Raw genomic sequence first — 24,679 nt, 5'->3', positions numbered from 1 at the left:
CAACTACTCCTGTGCCCCACTGATATACAGCTCTGTACCAACTACTCCTGTGCCCCTGTGATATACAGCTCTGTACCAACTACTCCTGTGCCCCACTGATATATAGCTCTGCACCAACTACTCCTGTGCCCCACTGATATACAGCTCTGCACCAACTACTCCTGTGCCCCTGTGATATACAGCTCTGTACCAACTACTCCTGTGCCCCACTGATATACAGCTCTGTACCAACTACTCCTGTGCCCCTCTTATATACAGCTCTGTACCAACTACTCCTGTGCCCCACTGATATACAGCTCTGTACCAACTACTCCTGTGCCCCACTGATATACAGCTCTGTACCAACTACTCCTGTGCCCCACTGATATACAGCTCTGTACCAACTACTCCTGTGCCCCTCTTATATACAGCTCTGTACCAACTACTCCTGTGCCCCACTGATATACAGCTCTGTACCAACTACTCCTGTGCCCCTCTTATATACAGCTCTGTACCAACTACTCCTGTGCCCCACTGATATACAGCTCTGTACCAACTACTCCTGTGCCCCACTGATATACAGCTCTGTACCAACTACTCCTGTGCCCCACTGATATACAGCTCTGTACCAACTACTCCTGTGCCCCACTGATATACAGCTCTGCACCACATCTGGCAGTTATAGGTTGTGGAGATGATGTAGTTGTTGGGGACACCAGCTTTGAGGGTCTCCCCGTTACCTCAGTATCTCCAGCTGTGACTTGACTTATTCTGGTGATTGGAGTCTTGGGAATGACAAGAAAATGGACAGGAGCCTGCGGCGCGACGTCACGGAAAGCTAAACACTGGAAGAGAGACAACGGGAGTCAGAGCGGAGGAGTGAGGAGTACAGGACAGGACAGCGGGATTCAGAGCAGAGGAGTGAGGGGTACAGCACAGGACAGAAGGAGTCAGAGCGGAGGAGTGAGGAGTACAGGACAGGACAGCGGGATTCAGAGCAGAGGAGTGCAGGACAGGACAGCAGGAGTCAGAGCAGAGGAGTGAGGAGTACAGGACAGGACAGCAGGAGTCAGAGCGGAGGAGTGAGGGGTACAGGACAGGACAGCAGGAGTCAGAGCGGAGGAGTGAGGAGTACAGCACAGGACAGCAGGAGTCAGAGCAAAGGAGTGAGGGGTACAGCACAGGACAGCAGGAGTCAGAGCGGAGGAGTGAGGAGTACAGCACAGGACAGCAGGAGTCAGAGCAGAGGAGTGAGGGGTACAGCACAGGACAGAGGGATTCAGAGCGGAGGAGTGAGGAGTGCAGGACAGGACAGCAGGAGTCAGAGCAGAGGAGTGAGGAGTACAGGACAGGACAGCAGGAGTCAGAGCGGAGGAGTGAGGGGTACAGGACAGCAGGAGTCAGAGCGGAGGAGTGAGGAGTACAGCACAGGACAGCAGGAGTCAGAGGAGTGAGGGGTACAGCACAGGACAGCAGGAGTCAGAGCGGAGGAGTGAGGAGTACAGGACAGCAGGAGTCAGAGCAGAGGAGTGAGGGGTACAGCACAGGACAGAGGGATTCAGAGCGGAGGAGTGAGGAGTGCAGGACAGGACAGCAGGAGTCAGAGCAGAGGAGTGAGGAGTGCAGGACCGGACAGCAGGAGTCAGAGCGGAGGAGTGAGGAGTACAGCACAGGACAGCAGGAGTCAGAGCAGAGGAGTGAGGGGTACAGCACAGGACAGCAGGAGTCAGAGCAGAGGAGTGAGGAGTACAGGACAGGACAGCAGGAGTCAGAGCGGAGCAGTGAGGGGTACAGGACAGGACAGCAGGAGTCAGAGCGGAGGAGTGAGGAGTACAGCACAGGACAGCAGGAGTCAGAGCAGAGGAGTGGGGAGTACAGGACAGGACAGCAGGAGTCAGAGCAGAGGAGTGAGGAGTACAGGACAGGACAGCAGGAGTCAGAGCAGAGGAGTGAGGGGTACAGCACAGGACAGAGGGATTCAGAGCGGAGGAGTGAGGAGTGCAGGACAGGACAGCAGGAGTCAGAGCAGAGGAGTGAGGAGTACAGGACAGGACAGCAGGAGTCAGAGCGGAGGAGTCAGGGGTACAGGACAGGACAGCAGGAGTCAGAGCGGAGGAGTGAGGAGTACAGCACAGGACAGCAGGAGTCAGAGCAGAGGAGTGAGGGGTACAGCACAGGACAGCAGGAGTCAGAGCAGAGGAGTGAGGAGTACAGGACAGGACAGCAGGAGTCAGAGCGGAGAAGTGTGGGGTACAGGACAGGACAGCAGGAGTCAGAGCGGAGGAGTGAGGAGTACAGCACAGGACAGCAGGAGTCAGAGCAGAGGAGTGAGGGGTACAGCACAGGACAGCAGGAGTCAGAGCGGAGGAGTGAGGAGTACAGCACAGGACAGCAGGAGTCAGAGCAGAGGAGTGAGGGGTACAGCACAGGACAGAGGGATTCAGAGCGGAGGAGTGAGGAGTGCAGGACAGGACAGCAGGAGTCAGAGCGGAGGAGTGAGGAGTGCAGGACAGGACAGCAGGAGTCAGAGCAGAGGAGTGAGGATTGCAGGACAGGACAGCAGGAGTCAGAGCGGAGGAGTGAGGAGTACAGCACAGGACAGCAGGAGTCAGAGCAGAGGAGTGAGGGGTACAGCACAGGACAGAAGGAGTCAGAGCGGAGGAGTGAGGAGTACAGCACTGGACAGAGGGATTCAGAGCAGAGGAGTGAGGGGTACAGCACAGGACAGAGGGATTCAGAGCGGAGGAGTGAGGAGTGCAGGACAGGACAGCAGGAGTCAGAGCAGAGGAGTGAGGGTTACAGCTCAGGACAGCAGGAGTCAGAGCGGAGGAGTGAGGAGTACAGCACAGGACAGCAGGAGTCAGAGCAGAGGAGTGAGGGCTACAGCACAGGACAGCAGGAGTCAGAGCAGAGGAGTTAGGGGTACAGCACAGGACAGCAGGAGTCAGAGCAGAGGAGTGAGGGCTACAGCACATGACAGCAGCAGTCAGAGCAGAGGAGTGAGGGCTACAGCACAGGACAGCAGCAGTCAGAGCAGAGGAGTGGGGGGTACGGCACAGGACAGCAGGAGTCAGAGCAGAGGAGTGAGGGGTACAGCACAGGACAGCAGGAGTCAGAGCAGAGGAGTGAGGAGTACAGGACAGGACAGCAGGAGTCAGAGCGGAGAAGTGTGGGGTACAGGACAGGACAGCAGGAGTCAGAGCGGAGGAGTGAGGAGTACAGCACAGGACAGCAGGAGTCAGAGCAGAGGAGTGAGGGGTACAGCACAGGACAGAAGGAGTCAGAGCGGAGGAGTGAGGAGTACAGCACAGGACAGAGGGATTCAGAGCAGAGGAGTGAGGGGTACAGCACAGGACAGAGGGATTCAGAGCGGAGGAGTGAGGAGTGCAGGACAGGACAGCAGGAGTCAGAGCAGAGGAGTGAGGGTTACAGCTCAGGACAGCAGGAATCAGAGCGGAGGAGTGAGGAGTACAGCACAGGACAGCAAAAGTCAGAGCAGAGGAGTGAGGGCTACAGCACAGGACAGCAGGAGTCAGAACAGAGGAGTTAGGGGTACAGCACAGGACAGCAGGAGTCAGAGCAGAGGAGTGAGGGCTACAGCACAGGACAGCAGCAGTCAGAGCAGAGGAGTGAGGGCTACAGCACAGGACAGCAGCAGTCAGAGCAGAGGAGTGGGGGGTACAGCACAGGACAGCAGGAGTCAGAGCAGAGGAGTGAGGGGTACAGCACAGGACAGCAGGAGTCAGAGCAGAGGAGTGAGGGGTACAGCACAGGACAGCAGGAGTCAGAGCAGAGGAGTGAGGGGTACAGCACAGGACAGCAGGAGTCAGAGCAGAGGAGTGAGGGCTACAGCACAGGACAGCAGCAGTCAGAGCAGAGGAGTGAGGGGTACAGCACAGGACAGCAGGAGTCAGAGCAGAGGAGTGAGGGGTACAGTACAGGACAGCAGGAGTCAGAGCAGAGGAGTGAGGGCTACAGCACAGGACAGCAGCAGTCAGAGCAGAGGAGTGAGGGGTACAGCACAGGACAGCAGGAGTCAGAGCGGAGGAGTGAGGAGTACAGCACAGGACAGCAGGAGTCAGAGCGGAGGAGTGAGGAGTACAGCACAGGACAGCAGGAGTCAGAGCGGAGGAGTGAGGAGTACAGCACAGGACAGCAGGAGTCAGAGCAGAGGAGTAAGGGGTACAGCACAGGACAGCAGGAGTCAGAGCAGAGGAGTGGGGGGTACAGCACAGGACAGCAGGAGTCAGAGCAGAGGAGTGAGGGGTACAGCACAGGACAGCAGGAGTCAGAGCAGAGGAGTGAGGGGTACAGCACAGGACAGCAGCAGTCAGAGCAGAGGAGTGAGGGGTACAGCACAGGACAGCAGGAGTCAGAGCAGAGGAGTGAGGGGTACAGCACAGGACAGCAGGAGTCAGAGCAGAGGAGTGAGAGGCACAGCACAGGACAGCAGGAGTCAGAGCAGAGGAGTGAGAGGCACAGCATAGGACAGCAGGAGTCAGAGCAGAGGAGTGAGGGGTAAAGCACAGGACAGCAGGAGTCAGAGCAGAGGAGTGAGGGGTACAGCACAGGACAGCAGGAGTCAGAGCAGAGGAGTGAGGGGTACAGCACAGGACAGCAGGAGTCAGAGCAGAGGAGTGAGAGGCACAGCACAGGACAGCAGGAGTCAGAGCAGAGGAGTGAGAGGCACAGCACAGGACAGCAGGAGTCAGAGCATAGGAGTGAGAGGTACAGCCCAGGACAGCGGGAGCCAGAGCGGAGGAGTGAGGGGGACAGGACAGCAGGAGTCAGAGCAGAGGAGTGAGGAGTGCAGGACAGGACAGCAGGAGTCAGAGCGGAGGAGTGAGGGGTACAGGACAGGACAGCAGGAGTCAGAGCGGAGGAGTGAGGAGTGCAGGACAGGACAGCAGGAGTCAGAGCAGAGGAGTGAGGGCTACAGGACAGGACAGCAGGAGTCAGAGCGGAGGAGTGAGGAGTACAGCACAGGACAGCAGGAGTCAGAGCAGAGGAGTGAGGGGTACAGCACAGGACAGCAGGAGTCAGAGCGGAGGAGTGAGGAGTACAGCACAGGACAGCAGGAGTCAGAGCAGAGGAGTGAGGGGTACAGCACAGGACAGAGGGATTCAGAGCGGAGGAGTGAGGAGTGCAGGACAGGACAGCAGGAGTCAGAGCAGAGGAGTGAGGGGTACAGCACAGGACAGAGGGATTCAGAGCGGAGGATTGAGGAGTGCAGGACAGGACAGCAGGAGTCAGAGCAGAGGAGTGAGGGGTACAGCACAGGACAGCAGGAGTCAGAGCGGAGGAGTGAGGAGTGCAGGACAGGACAGCAGGAGTCAGAGCAGAGGAGTGAGGGGTACAGCACAGGACAGCAGGAGTCAGAGCGGAGGAGTGAGGAGTACAGCACAGGACAGCAGGAGTCAGAACAGAGGAGTGAGGGGTACAGCACAGGACAGAGGGCTTCAGAGCAAAGGAGTGAGGGGCACAGGACATCAGGAGTCAGAGCAAAGAGTGAGGGGCACAGGACAGCAGGAGTCAGAGCAGAGGAGTGAGGGGCACAGGACATCAGGAGTCAGAAGAGTGAGGGGCACAGGACATCAGGAGTCAAAGTGGAGGAGTGGGGCACAGGACATCAGGAGTCAGAACAGAAGAGTGAGGGGCACAGGACATCAGGAGTCAGAGCAGAGGAACGAGGGGCACAGGACAGCAGGAGTCAGAGCAGAGGAGTGAGGGGCACAGGACAGCAGGAGTCAGAGCAGAGGAGTGAGGGGCACAGAACATCAGGAGTAAGAGCAGAGGAATGAGGGGCACAGCAGAGGAACGAGGGGCACAGGACAGCAGGAGTCAGAGCGGAAGAATGAGGGGCACAGGACAGCAGGAGTCAGAGCAGAGGAGTGAAGGGCACAGGACATCAGGAGTCAGAGCAGAGGAGTGAGGGGCACAGGACAGCAGGAGTCAGAGCAAAGGAGTGAGGGGCACAGGACAGCAGGAGTCAGAGTGGAGGAGTGAGGGGCACAGGACAGCAGGAGTCAGAGTGGAGGAGTGAGGGGCACAGAACATCAGGAGTCAGAGCAGAGGAATGAGGGTCACAGCAGAGGAACGAGGGGCACAGGACAGCAGGAGTCAGAGCGGAAGAATGAGGGGCACAGGACAGCAGGAGTCAGAGCAGAGGAGTGAAGGGCACAGGACATCAGGAGTCAGAGCAGAGGAGTGAGGGGCACAGGACAGCAGGAGTCAGAGCAGAGGAGTGAAGGGCACAGGACATCAGGAGTCAGAGCAGAGGAGTGAGGGGCACAGGACAGCAGGAGTCAGAGCAAAGTAGTGAGGGGCACAGGACAGCAGGAGTCAGAGCAAAGGAGTGAGGGGCACAGGACAGCAGGAGTCAGAGTGGAGGAGTGAGGGGCACAGGACAGCAGGAGTCAGAGCAGAGGAGTGAGGGGCACAGGACATCGGGAGCCAGAACAGAAGAGTGAGTGGCACAGGACATCAGAAGTCAGAACAGAAGAGTGAGGGGCACAGGACATCAGGAGTCAGAGTGGAGGAGTGAGGGGCACAGGACATCAGGAGTCAGAGCAGAGGAGTGAGGGGCACAGGACATCAGGAGTCAGAGCAGAGGAGTGAGGGGCACAGGACATCAGGAGTCAGAAGAGTGAGGGGCACAGGACATCAGGAGTCAGAGCAGAGGAGTGAGGGGCACAGGACAGCAGTAGTCAGAGCGGAGGAATGAGGGGCACAGGAGAGCAGGAGTCAGAGCAGAGGAGTGAGGGGCACAGGACAGCAGGAGTCAGAGCGGAGGAATGAGGGGCACAGGACAGCAGGAGTCAGAGTGGAGGAGTGAGGGGCACAGGACATCGGGAGTCAGAACAGAAGAGTGAGGGGCACAGGACATCAGAAGTCAGAACAGAAGAGTGAGGGGCACAGGACATCAGGAGTCATAGTGGAGGAGTGAGGGGCACAGGACATCAGGAGTCAGAGCAGAGGAGTGAGGGGCACAGCACAGGACAGAGGGAGTCAGATCAGAGGAGTGAGGGGTACAGCACAGGACAGCAGGAGTCAGAGCAGAGGAGTGAGGGGTACAGCACAGCACAGCAGGAGTCAGAGCAGAGGAGTGAGGGGTACAGCACAGGACAGAAGGATTTAGAGCAGAGGAGTGAGGGGTACAGCACAGGACAGAGGGATTCAGAGCAAAGGAGTGAGGGGCACAGGACAGCAGGAGTCAGAGAAAAGAGTGAGGGGCACAGGACAGCAGGAGTCAGAGCAGAGGAGTGAGGGGCACAGGACATCAGGAGTCAGAAGAGTGAGGGGCACAGAACATCAGGAGTCAGAGTGGAGGAGTGGGGCACAGGACATCAGGAGTCAGAACAGAAGAGTGAGGGGCACAGGACATCAGGAGTCAGAGCAGAGGAGTGAGGGGCATAGGACATCAGGAGTCAGAGCAGAGGAACGAGGGGCACAGGACAGCAGGAGTCAGAGCAGAGGAGTGAGGGGCACAGGACAGCAGGAGTCAGAGCAGAGGAATGAGGGGCACAGCAGAGGAACGAGGGGCAGAGGACAGCAGGAGTCAGAGCGGAAGAATGAGGGGCACAGGACAGCAAGAGTCAGAGTAGAGGAGTGAGGGGCACAGGACAGCAGGAGTCAGAGCAGAGGAGTGAAGGGCACAGGACATCAGGAGTCAGAGCAGAGGAGTGAGGGGCACAGGACAGCAGTAGTCAGAGCAAAGGAGTGAGGGGCACAGGACAGCAGGAGTCAGAGTGGAGGAGTGAGGGGCACAGGACAGCAGGAGTCAGAGCAGAGGAGTGAGGGGCACAGGACAGCAGGAGTCAGAGCAGAGGAGTGAGGGGCACAGGACATCCGGAGTCAGAGCAGAGGAGTGAGGGGCACAGGACAGCAGGAGTCAGAGCAGAGGAGTGAGGGGTACAGCACAGGACAGAGGGAGTCAGAGCAGAGGAGTGAGGGGTACAGCACAGGACAGCAGGAGTCAGAGCAGAGGAGTGAGGGGTACAGCACAGGACAGAGGGAGTCAGAGCAGAGGAGTGAGGGGTACAGCACAGGACAGCAGGAGTCAGAGCAGAGGAGTGAGGGGTACAGGACAGAAGGATTCAGAGCAGAGGAGTGAGGGGCACAGGACAGCAGTAGTCAGAGCAGAGGAGTGAGGGGTACAGGACATCCGGAGTCAGAGCAGAGGAGTGAGGGGCACAGGACAGAAGGAGTCAGAGCAGAGGAGTGAGGGGCACAGGACAGCAGGAGTCAGAGCAGAGGAGTGAGGGGCACAGGACAGCAGGAGTCAGAGTGGAGGAGTGAGGGGCACAGGACATCGGGAGTCAGAACAGATTAGTGAGGGGCACAGGACATCAGAAGTCAGAACAGAAGAGTGAGGGGCACAGGACATCAGGAGTCAGAGTGGAGGAGTGAGGGGCACAGGACATCAGGAGTCAGAGCAGAGGAGTGAGGGGCACAGGACAGCAGGAGTCAGAGCAGAGGAGTGAGGGGCACAGGACAGCAGGAGTCAGAGCAGAGGAGTGAGGGGCACAGGACATCAGGAGTCAGAGTGGAGAAGTGAGGGGCACAGGACATCGGGAGTCAGAACAGAAGAGTGAGGGGCACAGGACATCAGAAGTCAGAACAGAAGAGGGAGGGGCACAGGACATCAGGAGTCAGAGTGGAGGAGTGAGGGGCACAGGACATCAGGAGTCAGAGCAGAGGAGTGAGGGGCACAGGACATCAGGAGTCAGAGCAGAGGAGTGAGGGGCACAGGACATCAGGAGTCAGAAGAGTGAGGGGCACAGGACATGAGGAGTCAGAGCAGAGGAGTGAGGGGCACAGGACAGCAAGAGTCAGAGCGGAGGAATGAGGGGCACAGGAGAGCAGGAGTCAGAGCAGAGGAGTGAGGGGCACAGGACAGCAGGAGTCTGAGCGGAGGAATGAGGGGCACAGGACAGCAGGAGTCAGAACAGAAGAGTGAGGGGCACAGGACATCAGAAGTCAGAACAGAAGAGTGAGGGGCACAGGACATCAGGAGTCATAGTGGAGGAGTGAGGGGCACAGGACATCAGGAGTCAGAGCAGAGGAGTGAGGGTCACAGCACAGGACAGAGGGAGTCAGAGCAGAGGAGTGAGGGGTACAGCACAGGACAGCAGGAGTCAGAGCAGAGGAGTGAGGGGTACAGCACAGGACAGAAGGATTCAGAGCAGAGGAGTGAGGGGTACAGCACAGGACAGAGGGATTCAGAGCAAAGGAGTGAGGGGCACAGGACAGCAGGAGTCAGAGCAAAGAGCGAGGAGCACAGGACAGCAGGAGTCAGAGCAGAGGAGTGAGGGGCACAGGACATCAGGAGTCAGAAGAGTGAGGGGCACAGAACATCAGGAGTCAGAATGGAGGAGTGGGGCACAGGACATAAGGAGTCAGAACAGAAGAGTGAGGGGCACAGGACAGCAGGAGTCAGAGCAGAGGAGTGAGGGGCATAGGACATCAGGAGTCAGAGCAGAGGAACGAGGGGCACAGGACAGCAGGAGTCAGAGCAGAGGAGTGAGGGGCACAGGACAGCAGGAGTCAGAGCAGAGGAGTGAGGGGCACAGGACATCAGGAGTCAGAGCAGAGGAATGAGGGGCACAGCAGAGGAACGAGGGGCACAGGACAGCAGGCGTCAGAGCGGAAGAATGATGGGCACAGGACAGCAAGAGTCAAAGCAGAGGAGTGAGGGGCACAGGACAGCAGGAGTCAGAGCAGAGGAGTGAAGGGCACAGGACATCAGGAGTCAGAGCAGAGGAGTGAGGGGCACAGGACATCCGGAGTCAGAGCAGAGGAGTGAGGGGCACAGGACATCCGGAGTCAGAGCAGAGGAGTGAGGGGCACAGGACAGCAGGAGTCAGAGCAGAGGAGTGAGGGGCACAGGACAGCAGGAGTCAGAGCAGAGGAGTGAGGGGCACAGGACAGCAGGAGTCAGAGCGGAGGAATGAGGGGCACAGGACAGCAGGAGTCAGAGTGAAGGAGTGAGGGGCACAGGACATTGGGAGTCAGAACAGAAGAGTGAGGGGCACAGGACATCAGAAGTCAGAACAGAAGAGTGAGGGGCACAGGACATCAGGAGTCAGAGTGGAGGAGTGAGGGGCACAGGACATCAGGAGTCAGAGCAGAGGAGTGAGGGGCACAGGACATCAGGAGTCAGAGCAGAGGAGTGAGGGGCACAGGACATCCGGAGTCAGAGCAGAGGAGTGAGGGGCACAGGACATCCGGAGTCAGAGCAGAGGAGTGAGGGGCACAGGACAGCAGGAGTCAGAGCAGAGGAGTGAGGGGCACAGGACAGCAGGAGTCAGAGTGGAGGAGTGAGGGGCACAGGACAGCAGGAGTCAGAGCAGAGGAGTGAGGGGCACAGGACATCCGGAGTCAGAGCAGAGGAGTGAGGGGCACAGGACATCCGGAGTCAGAGCAGAGGAGTGAGGGGCACAGGACAGCAGGAGTCAGAGCGGAGGAGTGAGGGGCACAGGACAGCAGGAGTCAGAGCGGAGGAGTGAGGGGCACAGGACAGCAGGAGTCAGAGCAGAGGAGTGAGGGGCACAGGACATCCGGAGTCAGAGCAGAGGAGTGAGGGGCACAGGACAGCAGGAGTCAGAGCAGAGGAGTGAGGGGCACAGGACAGCAGGAGTCAGAGCGGAGGAATGAGGGGCACAGGACAGCAGGAGTCAGAGTGAAGGAGTGAGGGGCACAGGACATTGGGAGTCAGAACAGAAGAGTGAGGGGCACAGGACATCAGAAGTCAGAACAGAAGAGTGAGGGGCACAGGACATCAGGAGTCAGAGTGGAGGAGTGAGGGGCACAGGACATCAGGAGTCAGAGCAGAGGAGTGAGGGGCACAGGACATCAGGAGTCAGAGCAGAGGAGTGAGGGGCACAGGACAGCAGGAGTCAGAGCAGAGGAGTGAGGGGCACAGGACAGCAGGAGTCAGAATGGAGAAGTGAGGGGCACAGCACAGGACATCAGGAGTCAGAGCAGAGGAGTGAGGGGTACAGCAGGAGTCAGAGCACAGGAGTGAGGGGCACAGGACAGCAGGAGTCAGAGCAGAGGAATGAGGGGCACAGGACAGCAGGAGTCAGAGCAGAGGAGTGAGGGGCACAGGACAGCAGGAGTCAGAGCAAAGGAGTGAGGAGCACAGGACATTGGGAGTCAGAACAGAAGAGTGAGGGGCACAGGACATCAGAAGTCAGAACAGAAGAGTGAGGGGCACAGGACATCAGGAGTCAGAGTGGAGGAGTGAGGGGCACAGGACATCAGGAGTCAGAGCAGAGGAGTGAGGGGCACAGGACAACAGGAGTCAGAGCAGAGGAGTGAGGGGCACAGGACAGCAGGAGTCAGAGCAGAGGAGTGAGGGGCACAGGACAGCAGGAGTCAGAATGGAGAAGTGAGGGGCACAGCACAGGACATCAGGAGTCAGAGCAGAGGAGTGAGGGGTACAGCACAGGACAGAGCGATTCAGAGCAGAGGAGTGAGGGGTACAGCTCAGGACAGCAGGAGTCAGAATGGAGAAGTGAGGAGCACAGCACAGGACATCAGGAGTCAGAGCAGAGGAGTGAGGGGTACAGCACAGGACAGCAGGAGTCAGAGCAGAGGAGTGAGGGGCACAGGACAGCAGGAGTCAGAGCAGAGGAGTGAGGGGTACAGCTCAGGACATCAGGAGTCAGAGCAGAGGAGTGAGGGGTACAGCACAGGACAGAGGGATTCAGAGCAGAGGAGTGAGGGTTACAGCACAGGATAGTAGGAGTCAGAGCAGAGGAGTGGGGGGTACAGGACAGCAGGAGTCAGAGCAGAGGAGTGAGAGGTACAGCACAGGACAGCAGGAGTCAGAGCAGAGGAGTGAGGGGTTCAGCACAGGACAGCAGGAGTCAGAGCAGAGGAGTGAGGGGTACAGCACAGGACAGCAGGAGTCAGAGCAGAGGAGTGAGGAGTACAGCACAGGACAGAAGGATTCAGAGCAGAGGAGTGAGGGGCACAGGACAGCAGTAGTCAGAGCAGAGGAGTGAGGGGTACAGGACATCCGGAGTCAGAGCAGAAGAGTGAGGGGCACAGGACATCCGGAGTCAGAGCAGAGGAGTGAGGGGCACAGGACAGCAGGAGTCAGAGCAGAGGAGTGAGGGGCACAGGACAGCAGGAGTCATAGCGGAGGAATGAGGGGCACAGGACAGCAGGAGTCAGAGCAGAGGAGTGAGGGGCACAGGACAGCAGGTGTCAGAGTGGAGGAGTGAGGGGCACAGGACATCGGGAATCAGAACAGATTAGTGAGGGGCACAGGACATCAGAAGTCAGAACAGAAGAGTGAGGGGCACAGGACATCAGGAGTTAGAGCAGAGGAGTGAGGGGCACAGGACAGCAAGAGTCAGAGCGGAGGAATGAGGGGCACAGGAGAGCAGGAGTCAGAGCAGAGGAGTGAGGGGCACAGGACAGCAGGAGTCTGAGCGGAGGAATGAGGGGCACAGGACAGCAGGAGTCAGAACAGAAGAGTGAGGGGCACAGGACATCAGAAGTCAGAACAGAAGAGTGAGGGGCACAGGACATCAGGAGTCGTAGTGGAGGAGTGAGGGGCACAGGACATCAGGAGTCAGAGCAGAGGAGTGAGGGTCACAGCACAGGACAGAGGGAGTTAGATCAGAGGAGTGAGGGGTACAGCACAGGACAGAGGGAGTCAGAGCAGAGGAGTGAGGGGTACAGCACAGGACAGCAGGAGTCAGAGCAGAGGAGTGAGGTGTACAGCACAGGACAGAGGGAGTCAGAGCAGAGGAGTGAGGGGTACAGCACAGGACAGCAGGAGTCAGAGCAGAGGAGTGAGGGGTACAGCACAGGACAGAAGGATTCAGAGCAGAGGAGTGAGGGGTACAGCACAGGACAGAGGGATTCAGAGCAAAGGAGTGAGGGGCACAGGACAGCAGGAGTCAGAGCAAAGAGTGAGGAGCACAGGACAGCAGGAGTCAGAGCAGAGGAGTGAGGGGCACAGGACATCAGGAGTCAGAAGAGTGAGGGGCACAGGACATCAGGAGTCAGAACAGAAGAGTGAGGGGCACAGGACAGCAGGAGTCAGAGCAGAGGAGTGAGGGGCATAGGACATCAGGAGTCAGAGCAGAAGAACGAGGGGCACAGGACAGCAGGAGTCAGAGCGGAAGAATGAAGGGCACAGGACAGCAAGAGTCAGAGCAGAGGAGTGAAGGGCACAGGACAGCAGGAGTCAGAGCAGAGGAGTGAGGGGCACAGGACAGCAGGAGTCAGGGCAAAGGAGTGAGGGGCACAGGACAGCAGGAGTCAGAGTGGAGGAGTGAGGGGCACAGGACAGCAGGAGTCAGAGCAGAGGAGTGAGGGGCACAGGACATCCGGAGTCAGAGCAGAGGAGTGAGGGGCACAGGACATCCGGAGTCAGAGCAGAGGAGTGAGGGGCACAGGACATCCGGAGTCAGAGCAGAGGAGTGAGGGGCACAGGACAGCAGGAGTCAGAGCAGAGGAGTGAGGGGCACAGGACAGCAGGAGTCAGAGCGGAGGAATGAGGGGCACAGGACAGCAGGAGTCAGAGTGAAGGAGTGAGGGGCACAGGACATTGGGAGTCAGAACAGAAGAGTGAGGGGCACAGGACATCAGAAGTCAGAACAGAAGAGTGAGGGGCACAGGACATCAGGATTCAGAGAGGAGGAGTGAGGGGCACAGGACATCAGGAGTCAGAGCAGAGGAGTGAGGGGCACAGGACATCAGGAGTCAGAGCAGAGGAGTGAGGGGCACAGGACAGCAGGAGTCAGAGCAGAGGAGTGAGGGGCACAGGACAGCAGGAGTCAGAATGGAGAAGTGAGGGGCACAGCACAGGACATCAGGAGTCAGAGCAGAGGAGTGAGGGGTACAGCACAGGACAGAGGGATTCAGAGCAGAGGAGTGAGGGGTACAGCACAGGACAGAGGGATTCAGAGCAGAGGAGTGAGGGGCACAGGACAGCCGGAGTCAGAGCAGAGGAGTGAGGGGCACAGGACAGCAGGAGTCAGAGCGGAGGAATGAGGGGCACAGGACAGCAGGAGTCAGAGTGAAGGAGTGAGGGGCACAGGACATTGGGAGTCAGAACAGAAGAGTGAGGGGCACAGGACATCAGAAGTCAGAACAGAAGAGTGAGGGGCACAGGACATCAGGATTCAGAGAGGAGGAGTGAGGGGCACAGGACATCAGGAGTCAGAGCAGAGGAGTGAGGGGCACAGGACATCAGGAGTCAGAGCAGAGGAGTGAGGGGCACAGGACAGCAGGAGTCAGAGCAGAGGAGTGAGGGGCACAGGACAGCAGGAGTCAGAATGGAGAAGTGAGGGGCACAGCACAGGACATCAGGAGTCAGAGCAGAGGAGTGAGGGGTACAGCACAGGACAGAGGGATTCAGAGCAGAGGAGTGAGGGGTACAGCTCAGGACAGCAGGAGTCAGAGCAGAGGAGTGAGGGGTACAGCTCAGGACATCAGGAGTCAGAGCAGAGGAGTGAGGGTTACAGCACAGGACAGCAGGAGTCAGAGCAGAGGAGTGAGGGGTACAGGACAGCAGGAGTCAGAGCAGAGGAGTGAGAGGTACAGCACAGGACAGCAGGAGTCAGAGCAGAGGAGTGAGGGGTACAGCACAGGACAGCAGGAGTCAGAGCAGAGGAGTGAGGGGTACAGCTCAGGACAGCAGGAGTCAGAGCAGAGGAGTGAGGGGTACAGCACAGGACAGCAGGAGTCAGAGCAGAGGAGTGAGGGGCACAGGACAGCAGGAGTCAGAGCAGAGGAGTGAGGGGTACAGCTCAGGACATCAGGAGTCAGAGCAGAGGAGTGAGGGGTACAGCAAAGGACAGAGGGAGTCAGAGCAGAGGAGTGAGAGGTACAGCACAGGACAGCAGGAGTCAGAACAGAAGAGTGAGGGGCACAGGACATCAGGAGTCAGAGCAGAGGAGTGAGGGGCACAGTACATCAGGAGTCAGAGTGGAGGAGTGAGGGGCACAGGACAGCAGGAGTCAGCATGGAGAACTGACGGGCACAGGACAGTGGGAGTCAGAGTGGTCGAGTGAGGGGGCACAGCGCAAGACAGCAGGAGTCAGGGCAGAGGAGTGAGGGGCACAGGACATCCGGAGTCAGAGCAGAGGAGTGAAGGGCACAGGACAGCAGGAGTCAGAGCAGAGGAGTGAGGGGCACAGGACAGCAGGAGTCAGAGCAGAGGAGTGAGGGGCACAGGACATCCGGAGTCAGAGCAGAGGAGTGAGGGGCACAGGACAGCAGGAGTCAGAGCACAGGAGTGAGGGGCACAGGACAGCAGGAGTCAGAGCAGAGGAATGAGGGGCACAGGACAGCAGGAGTCAGAGCAGAGGAGTGAGGGGCACAGGACAGCAGGAGTCAGAGCAAAGGAGTGAGGGGCACAGGACATTGGGAGTCAGAACAGAAGAGTGAGGGGCACAGGACATCAGAAGTCAGAACAGAAGAGTGAGGGGCACAGGACATCAGGAGTCAGAGCAGAGGAGTGAGGGGCACAGGACATCAGGAGTCAGAGCAGAGGAGTGAGGGGCACAGGACATCAGGAATCAGAGCAGAGGAGTGAGGGGCACAGGACAGCAGGAGTCAGAGCAGAGGAGTGAGGGGCACAGGACAGCAGGAGTCAGAGCAGAGGAGTGAGGGGCACAGGACAGCAGGAGTCAGAGCAGAGGAGTGAGGGGCACAGGACAGCAGGAGTCAGAGCGGAGGAATGAGGGGCACAGGACAGCAGGAGTCAGAGCAGAGGAGTGAGGGGTACAGCACAGGACAGAGGGATTCAGAGCAGAGGAGTGAGGGGTACAGCTCAGGACAGCAGGAGTCAGAGCAGAGGAGTGAGGTGTACAGCTCAGGACATCAGGAGTCAGAGCAGAGGAGTGAGGGTTACAGCACAGGACAGCAGGAGTCAGAGCAGAGGAGTGAGGGGTACAGGACAGCAGGAGTCAGAGCAGAGGAGTGAGAGGTACAGCACAGGACAGCAGGAGTCAGAGCAGAGGAGTGAGGGGTACAGCACAGGACAGCAGGAGTCAGAGCAGAGGAGTGAGGGGTACAGCTCAGGACAGCAGGAGTCAGAGCAGAGGAGTGAGGGGTACAGCACAGGACAGCAGGAGTCAGAGCAGAGGAGTGAGGGGTACAGCACAGGACAGCAGGAGTCAGAGCAGAGGAGAGAGGGGCACAGGACAGCAGGAGTCAGAGCAGAGGAGTGAGGGGTACAGCTCAGGACATCAGGAGTCAGAGCAGAGGAGTGAGGGGTACAGCAAAGGACAGAGGGAGTCAGAGCAGAGGAGTGAGGGGCACAGGACATCAGGAGTCAGAGCAGAGGAGTGAGGGGCACAGGACATCAGGAATCAGAGCAGAGGAGTGAGGGGCACAGGACAGCAGGAGTCAGAGCAGTGGAGTGAGGGGCACAGGACAGCAGGAGTCAGAATGGAGAAGTGAGGGGCACAGCACAGGACATCAGGAGTCAGAGCAGAGGAGTGAGGGGTACAGCACAGGACAGAGGGATTCAGAGCAGAGGAGTGAGGGGTACAGCTCAGGACAGCAGGAGTCAGAATGGAGAAGTGAGGGGCACAGCACAGGACATCAGGAGTCAGAGCAGAGGAGTGAGGGGTACAGCACAGGACAGCAGGAGTCAGAGCAGAGGAGTGAGGGGCACAGGACAGCAGGAGTCAGAGCAGAGGAGTGAGGGTTACAGCACAGGACAGCAGGAGTCAGAGCAGAGGAGTGAGGGGTACAGGACAGCAGGAGTCAGAGCAGAGGAGTGAGAGGTACAGCACAGGACAGCAGGAGTCAGAGCAGAGGAGTGAGGGGTACAGCACAGGACAGCAGGAGTCAGAGCAGAGGAGTGAGGGGTACAGCACAGGACAGCAGGAGTCAGAGCAGAGGAGTGAGGAGTACAGCACAGGACAGAGGGAGTCAGAGCAGAGGAGTGAGGAGTACAGCACAGGACAGCAGGAGTCAGAGCAGAGGAGTGAGGGGTACAGGACAGCAGGAGTCAGAGCAGAGGAGTGAGAGGTACAGCACAGGACAGCAGGAGTCAGAGCAGAGGAGTGAGGGGTACAGCACAGGACAGCAGGAGTCAGAGCAGAGGAGTGAGGGGTACAGCACAGGACAGCAGGAGTCAGAGCAGAGGAGTGAGGAGTACAGCACAGGACAGAGGGAGTCAGAGCAGAGGAGTGAGGAGTACAGCACAGGACAGCAGGAGTCAGAGCAGAGGAGTGAGGGGTACAGCTCAGGACAGCAGGAGTCAGAGCAGAGGAGTGAGAGGTACAGCACAGGACAGCAGGAGTCAGAACAGAAGAGTGAGGGGCAAAGGACATCAGGAGTCAGAGCAGAGGAGTGAGGGGCACAGTACATCAGGAGTCAGAGTGGAGGAGTGAGGGGCACAGGACAGCAGGAGTCAGCATGGAGAACTGACGGGCACAGGACAGTGGGAGTCAGAGTGGTCGAGTGAGGGGGCACAGCGCAAGACAGCAGGAGTCAGGGCAGAGGAGTGAGGGGCACAGGACATCCGGAGTCAGAGCAGAGGAGTGAGGGGCACAGGACAGCAGGAGTCAGAGCAGAGGAGTGAGGGGCACAGGACAGCAGGAGTCAGAGTAGAGGAGTGAGGGGCACAGGACATCCGGAGTCAGAGCAGAGGAGTGAGGGGCACAGGACAGCAGGAGTCAGAGCAGAGGAGTGAGGGGCACAGGACAGCAGGAGTCAGAGCAGAGGAGTGAGGGGCACAGGACAGCAGGAGTCAGAGCAGAGGAATGAGGGGCACAGGACAGCAGGAGTCAGAGCAGAGGAGTGAGGGGCACAGGACAGCAGGAGTCAGAGTGGAGGAATGAGGGGCACAGGAAAGCAGGAGTCAGAGCAGAGGAGTGAGGGGCACAGGACAGCAGGAGTCAGAGCGGAGGAATGAGGGGCACAGGACAGCAGGAGTCAGAGCAGAGGAGTGAGGGGCACAGGACAGCAGGAGTCAGCATGGAGAACTGACAGGCACAGGACAGTGGGAGTCAGAGTGGTCGAGTGAGGGGACACAGCGCAAGACAGCAGGAGTCAGGGCAGAGGAGTGAGGGGCACAGGACATCCGGAGTCAGAGCAGAGGAGTGAGGGACACAGGACAGCAGGAGTCAGAGCAGAGGAGTGAGGGGCACAGGACAGCAGGAGTCAGAGCAGAGGAGTGAGGGGCACAGGACATCCGGAGTCAGAGCAGAGAAGTGAGGGGCACAGGACAGCAGGAGTCAGAGCACAGGAGTGAGGGGCACAGGACAGCAGGAGTCAGAGCGGAGGAATGAGGGGCACAGGACAGCAGGAGTCAGAGCAGAGGAGTGAGGGGCACAGGACAGCAGGAGTCAGAGCGGAGGAATGAGGGTCACAGGACAGCAGGAGTCAGCAGAGGAGTGAGGGGCACAGGACAGCAGGAGTCAGAGCGGAGGAATTAGGGGCACAGGACAACAGGAGTCAGAGCAGAGGAGTGAGGGGCACAGGACAACAGGAGTCAGAGCAGAGGAGTGAGGGGCACAGGACATCAGGAGTCAGAGCAGAGGAATGAGGGGCACAGCAGAGGAACGAGGGGCACAGGACAGCAGGAGTCAGAGCAGAGAAGTGAGGGGCACAGGACAGCAGGAGTCAGAGCAGAGGAGTGAGGGGCACAGGACAGCAGGAGTCAGAGCAGAGGAGTGAGGGGCACAGGATATCAGGAGTCAGAGCAGAGGAATGAGGGGCACAGCAGAGGATCGAGGGGCACAGGACAGCAGGAGTCAGAGCGGAGGAATGAGGGGCACAGGACAGCAGGAGTCAGAGCGGAGGAATGAGGGGCACAGGACAGCAGGAGTCAGAGCAGAGGAGTGAGGGGCACAGGGCAGCAGGAGTCAGAACAGAAGAGTGAGGGGTACAGGACAGCAGGAGTCAGAGCAGAGGAGTGAGGGGCACAGGACAGCAGGAGTCAGAGCAGAGGAGTGAGGGGCACAGGACAGCAGGAGTCAGAGCAGAGGAGTGAGGGGCACAGGACAGCAGGAGTCAGAGCAGAGGAGTGAGGGGCACAGGACAGCAGGAGTCAGAGCAGAGGAGTGAGGGGCACAGGACAGCAGGAGTCAGAGCAGAGGAGTGAGGGGCACAGGACAGCAGGAGTCAGAGCGGAGGAATGAGGGGCACAGGACAGCAGGAGTCAGAGTGGAGGAGTGAGGGGCACAGGACATCGGGAGTCAGAACAGAAGAGTGAGGGGCACAGGACATCAGAAGTCAGAACAGAAGAGGGAGGGGCACAGGACATCAGGTGTCAGAGTGGAGGAGTGAGGGGCACAGGACATCAGGAGTCAGAGCAGAGGAATGAGGGGCACAGGACATCAGGAGTCAGAGCAGAGGAGTGAGGGGCACAGGACATCAGGAGTCAGAAGAGTGAGGGGCACAGGACATCAGGAGTCAGAGCCAGTGGCGTAAGTTTGTCCCAGTTGCCCGGAGGCAAGAAAAATATTGGTATCCCCTCCCCCCACCCCCTATGTATATAATTTGCTCCTGCATAGTAAGCCTGCAGATTCTAACTATATGAAGCTACTACAAAACCATTGCAACTAGGCAGATCTTTGTAGGGGTCCAGCCACACACTACATAGATCTGCTCAGTCACTCCCAATGCTGATTATTTCTCTGACAATTAATTTGCAAGTGTCCTATCCACGATTAGAACCCACAACCTATTACACTGGAAACATGCACCTTACTGATGGAGATATTTGGTCTTGCATAGGAAGTATGAGAATTCTAACTATATGAAGTTACTTGTAATTGTCAGAGGAATAACTTCATATAGTTAGAATTATCATGCTTCCTTTATAGGAGCAAATAGCTTCATCAGTAAGGTGTCTGCTTCCAGTATATCTAGAATAAAGAGGGTGTGATTTGTAAGGTGTAGTGGCTAGTTGGGAAGTCGGCTACGGAAGAGTTACCGGCTGTTGTCAATTAACTTAATTGATTAATGTTGCTGAACACACAGAACAGGAGTAGAGGTGCCCCCCTTCAAAGCAGGAGCCCGGCGGCAGCTGACTCCGTTGCCTCCCAGAGTTCTGCCTCTGGTCAGAGCAGAGGAGTGAGGGGCACAGGACAGCAAGAGTCAGAGCGGAGGAATGAGGGGCACAGGAGAGCAGGAGTCAGAGCAGAGGAGTGAGGGGCACAGGACAGCAGGAGTCTGAGCGGAGGAATGAGGGGCACAGGACAGCAGGAGTCAGAACAGAAGAGTGAGGGGCACAGGACATCAGAAGTCAGAACAGAAGAGTGAGGGGCACAGGACATCAGGAGTCATAGTGGAGGAGTGAGGGGCACAGGACATCAGGAGTCAGAGCAGAGGAGTGAGGGTCACAGCACAGGACAGAGGGAGTCAGAGCAGAGGAGTGAGGGGTACAGCACAGGACAGCAGGAGTCAGAGCAGAGGAGTGAGGGGTACAGCACAGGACAGAGGGAGTCAGAGCAGAGGAGTGAGGGGTACAGCACAGGACAGCAGGAGTCAGAGCAGAGGAGTGAGGGGTACAGCACAGGACAGCAGGAGTCAGAGCAGAGGAGTGAGGGGTACAGCACAGGACAGAAGGATTCAGAGCAGAGGAGTGAGGGGTACAGCACAGGACAGAGGGATTCAGAGCAAAGGAGTGAGGGGCACAGGACAGCAGGAGTCAGAGCAAAGAGTGAGGAGCACAGGACAGCAGGAGTCAGAGCAGAGGAGTGAGGGGCACAGAACATCAGGAGTCAGAGTGGAGGAGTGGGGCACAGGACATCAGGAGTCAGAACAGAAGAGTGAGGGGCACAGGACAGCAGGAGTCAGAGCAGAGGAGTGAGGGGCATAGGACATCAGGAGTCAGAGCAGAGGAGTGAGGGGCACAGGACAGCAGGAGTCAGAGCAGAGGAGTGAGGGGCACAGGACATCAGGAGTCAGAGCAGAGGAATGAGGGGCACAGCAGAGGAACGAGGAGCACAGGACAGCAGGAGTCAGAGCGGAAGAATGAGGGGCACAGGACAGCAAGAGTCAGAGCAGAGGAGTGAGGGGCACAAGACAGCACGAGTCAGAGCAGAGGAGTGAAGGGCACAGGACATCAGGAGTCAGAGCAGAGGAGTGAGGGGCACAGGACAGCAGGAGTCAGAGCAGAGGAGTGAGGGGCACAGGACATCCGGAGTCAGAGCAGAGGAGTGAGGGGCACAGGACAGCAGGAGTCAGAGCAGAGGAGTGAGGGGCACAGGACAGCAGGAGTCAGAGCAGAGGAGTGAGGGGCACAGGACAGCAGGAGTCAGAGCGGAGGAATGAGGGGCACAGGACAGCAGGAGTCAGAGTGAAGGAGTGAGGGGCACAGGGCATTGGGAGTCAGAACAGAAGAGTGAGGGGCACAGGACATCAGAAGTCAGAACTGAAGAGTGAGGGGCACAGGACATCAGGAGTCAGAGTGGAGGAGTGAGGGGCACAGGACATCAGGAGTCAGAGCAGAGGAGTGAGGGGCACAGGACATCAAGAGTCAGAGCAGAGGAGTGAGGGGCACAGGACAGCAGGAGTCAGAGCAGAGGAGTGAGGGGCACAGGACAGCAGGAGTCAGAATGGAGAAGTGAGGGGTACAGCACAGTACATCAGGAGTCAGAGCAGAGGAGTGAGGGGTACAGCACAGGACAGCAGGAATCAGAGCAGAGGAGTGAGGGGCACAGGACAGCAGGAGTCAGAGCAGAGGAGTGAGGGGTACAGCTCAGGACATCAGGAGTCAGAGCAGAGGAGTGAGGGGTACAGCACAGGACAGCAGGAGTCAGAGCAGAGGAGTGAGGGGCACAGGACAGCAGGAGTCAGAGCAGAGGAGTGAGGGGTACCGCACAGGACAGAGGGATTCAGAGCAGAGGAGTGAGGGGTACAGCTCAGGACAGCAGGAGTCAGAATGGAGGAGTGAGGGGCACAGGACAGCAGGAGTCAGAGCAGAGGAGTGAGGGGCACAGCACAGGACATCAGGAGTCAGAGCAGAGGAGTGAGGGGTACAGCTCAGGACAGCAGGAGTCAGAATGGAGGAGTGAGGGGCACAGGACAGCAGGAGTCAGAGCAGAGGAGTGAGGGGCACAGCACAGGACAGCAGGAGTCAGAGCAGAGGAGTGAGGGATACAGCACAGGACAGAGGGATTCAGAGCAGAGGAGTGAGGAGTACAGCACAGGACAGCAGGAGTCAGAGCAGAGGAGTGAGGGGTACAGCTCAGGACATCAGGAGTCAGAGCAGAGGAGTGAGGGTTACAGCACAGGACAGCAGGAGTCAGAGCAGAGGAGTGAGGGGTACAGGACAGCAGGAGTCAGAGCAGAGGAGTGAGAGGTACAGCACAGGACAGCAGGAGTCAGAGCAGAGGAGTGAGGGGTACAGCACAGGACAGCAGGAGTCAGAGCAGAGGAGTGAGGGGTACAGCTCAGGACATCAGGAGTCAGAGCAGAGGAGTGAGGGTTACAGCACAGGACAGAGGGATTCAGAGCAGAGGAGTGAGGGGTACAGCACAGGACAGTAGGAGTCAGAGCAGAGGAGTGAGGGGTACAGCTCAGGACATCAGGAGTCAGAGCAGAGGAGTGAGGGGTACAGCACAGGACAGAGGGATTCAGAGCAGAGGAGTGAGGGGTACAGCACAGGACAGTAGGAGTCAGAGCAGAGGAGTGAGGGTTACAGCACAGGACAGCAGGAGTCAGAGCAGAGGAGTGAGAGGCACAGCACAGGAGAGCAGGAGTCAGAGCAGAGGAGTGAGAGGTACAGCACAGGACAGCAGGAGTCAGAGCAGAGGAGTGAGGGGCACAGGACATCCGGAGTTAGAGCAGAGGAGTGAGGGGCACAGGACAGCAGGAGTCAGAGCACAGGAGTGAGGGGCACAGGACAGCAGGAGTCAGAGCAGAGAAGTGAGGGTCACAGGACAGCAGGAGTCAGAGTGGAGGAATGAGGGGCACAGGACAGCAGGAGTCAGAGCAGAGGAGTGAGGGGCACAGGACAGCAGGAGTCAGAGCGGAGGAATGAGGGGCACAGGACAGCAGGAGTCAGAGCAGAGGAGTGAGGGGCACAGGACAGCAGGAGTCAGCATGGAGAACTGACGGGCACAGGACAGTGGGAGTCAGAGTGGTCGAGTGAGGAGGCACAGCGCAAGACAGCAGGAGTCAGGGCAGAGGAGTGAGGGGCACAGGACATCCGGAGTCAGAGCAGAGGAGTTAGGGGCACAGGACAGCAGGAGTCAGAGCAGAGGAGTGAGGGGCACAGGACAGCAGGAGTCAGAGCAGAGGAGTGAGGGGCACAGGACATCCGGAGTCAGAGCAGAGGAGTGAGGGGCACAGGACAGCAGGAGTCAGAGCACAGGAGTGAGGGGCACAGGACAGCAGGAGTCAGAGCAGAGGAATGAGGGGCACAGGACAGCAGGAGTCAGAGCAGAGGAGTGAGGGGCACAGGACAGCAGGAGTCAGAGCAAAGGAGTGAGGGGCACAGGACATTGGGAGTCAGAACAGAAGAGTGAGGGGCACAGGACATCAGAAGTCAGAACAGAAGAGTAAGGGGCACAGGACATCAGGAGTCAGAGTGGAGGAGTGAGGGGCACAGGACATCAGGAGTTAGAGCAGAGGAGTGAGGGTCACAGCACAGGACAGAGGGATTCAGAGCAGAGGAGTGAGGGGTACAGCACAGGACATCAGGAGTCAGAGCAGAGGAGTGAGGGGTACAGCACAGGACAGAGGGATTCAGAGCAGAGGAGTGAGGGGTACAGCTCAGGACATCAGGAGTCAGAGCAGAGGAGTGAGGGTTACAGCACAGGACAGCAGGAGTCAGAGCAGAGGAGTGAGGGGTACAGGGCAGCAGGAGTCAGAGCAGAGGAGTGAGAGGTACAGCACAGGACAGCAGGAGTCAGAGCAGAGGAGTGAGGGGTACAGCACAGGGCAGCAGGAGTCAGAGCAGAGGAGTGAGGGGTACAGCTCAGGACAGCAGGAGTCAGAGCAGAGGAGTGAGGGGTACAGCACAGGACAGCAGGAGTCAGAGCAGAGGAGTGAGGGGCACAGGACAGCAGGAGTCAGAGCAGAGGAGTGAGGGGTACAGCTCAGGACATCAGGAGTCAGAGCAGAGGAGTGAGGGGTACAGCAAAGGACAGAGGGAGTCAGAGCAGAGGAGTGAGAGGTACAGCACAGGACAGCAGAAGTCAGAACAGAAGAGTGAGGGGCACAGGACATCAGGAGTCAGAGCAGAGGAGTGAGGGGCACAGTACATCAGGAGCCAGAGTGGAGGAGTGAGGGGCACAGGAAAGCAGGAGTCAGCATGGAGAACTGACGGGTACAGGACAGTGGGAGTCAGAGTGGTCGAGTGAGGGGGCACAGCGCAAGACAGCAGGAGTCAGGGCAGAGGAGTGAGGGGCACAGGACATCCGGAGTCAGAGCAGAGGAGTGAGGGGCACAGGACAGCAGGAGTCAGAGCAGAGGAGTGAGGGGCACAGGACAGCAGGAGTCAGAGCAGAGGAGTGAGGGGCACAGGACATCCGGAGTCAGAGCAGAGGAGTGAGGGGCACAGGACAGCAGGAGTCAGAGCACAGGAGTGAGGGGCACAGGACAGCAGGAGTCAGAGCAGAGGAATGAGGGACACAGGACAGCAGGAGTCAGAGCAGAGGAGTGAGGGTCACAGGACAGCAGGAGTCAGAGTGGAGGAATGAGGGGCACAGGACAGCAGGAGTCAGAGCAGAGGAGTGAGGGGCACAGGACAGCAGGAGTCAGA

The 24,679-nt window shown here is 58.3% G+C and overlaps 1 protein-coding gene across 2 annotated transcripts in view; it reads right to left on the bottom strand.

Moving 5' to 3' along the window:
• HINT2 (histidine triad nucleotide binding protein 2) overlaps positions 1-24,679 on the bottom strand; it is a 116,143-nt gene that overhangs the window by 27,283 nt on the left and 64,181 nt on the right. For both annotated transcript variants that reach the window (XM_063916104.1, XM_063914201.1), the window contains exon 4: positions 720-824. In XM_063916104.1, coding sequence (XP_063772174.1) covers positions 720-824 — 105 coding nt within the window. The remainder of the gene's footprint in view (positions 1-719; positions 825-24,679) is intronic.

Source organism: Pseudophryne corroboree, chromosome 1, assembly GCF_028390025.1.
Source record: "Pseudophryne corroboree isolate aPseCor3 chromosome 1, aPseCor3.hap2, whole genome shotgun sequence".
In the NCBI taxonomy this organism is placed as follows: domain Eukaryota; kingdom Metazoa; phylum Chordata; class Amphibia; order Anura; family Myobatrachidae; genus Pseudophryne; species Pseudophryne corroboree.
Note: the sequence above shows the minus strand (reverse complement) of the source record. Positions and strands in the feature narration are given on the sequence as shown.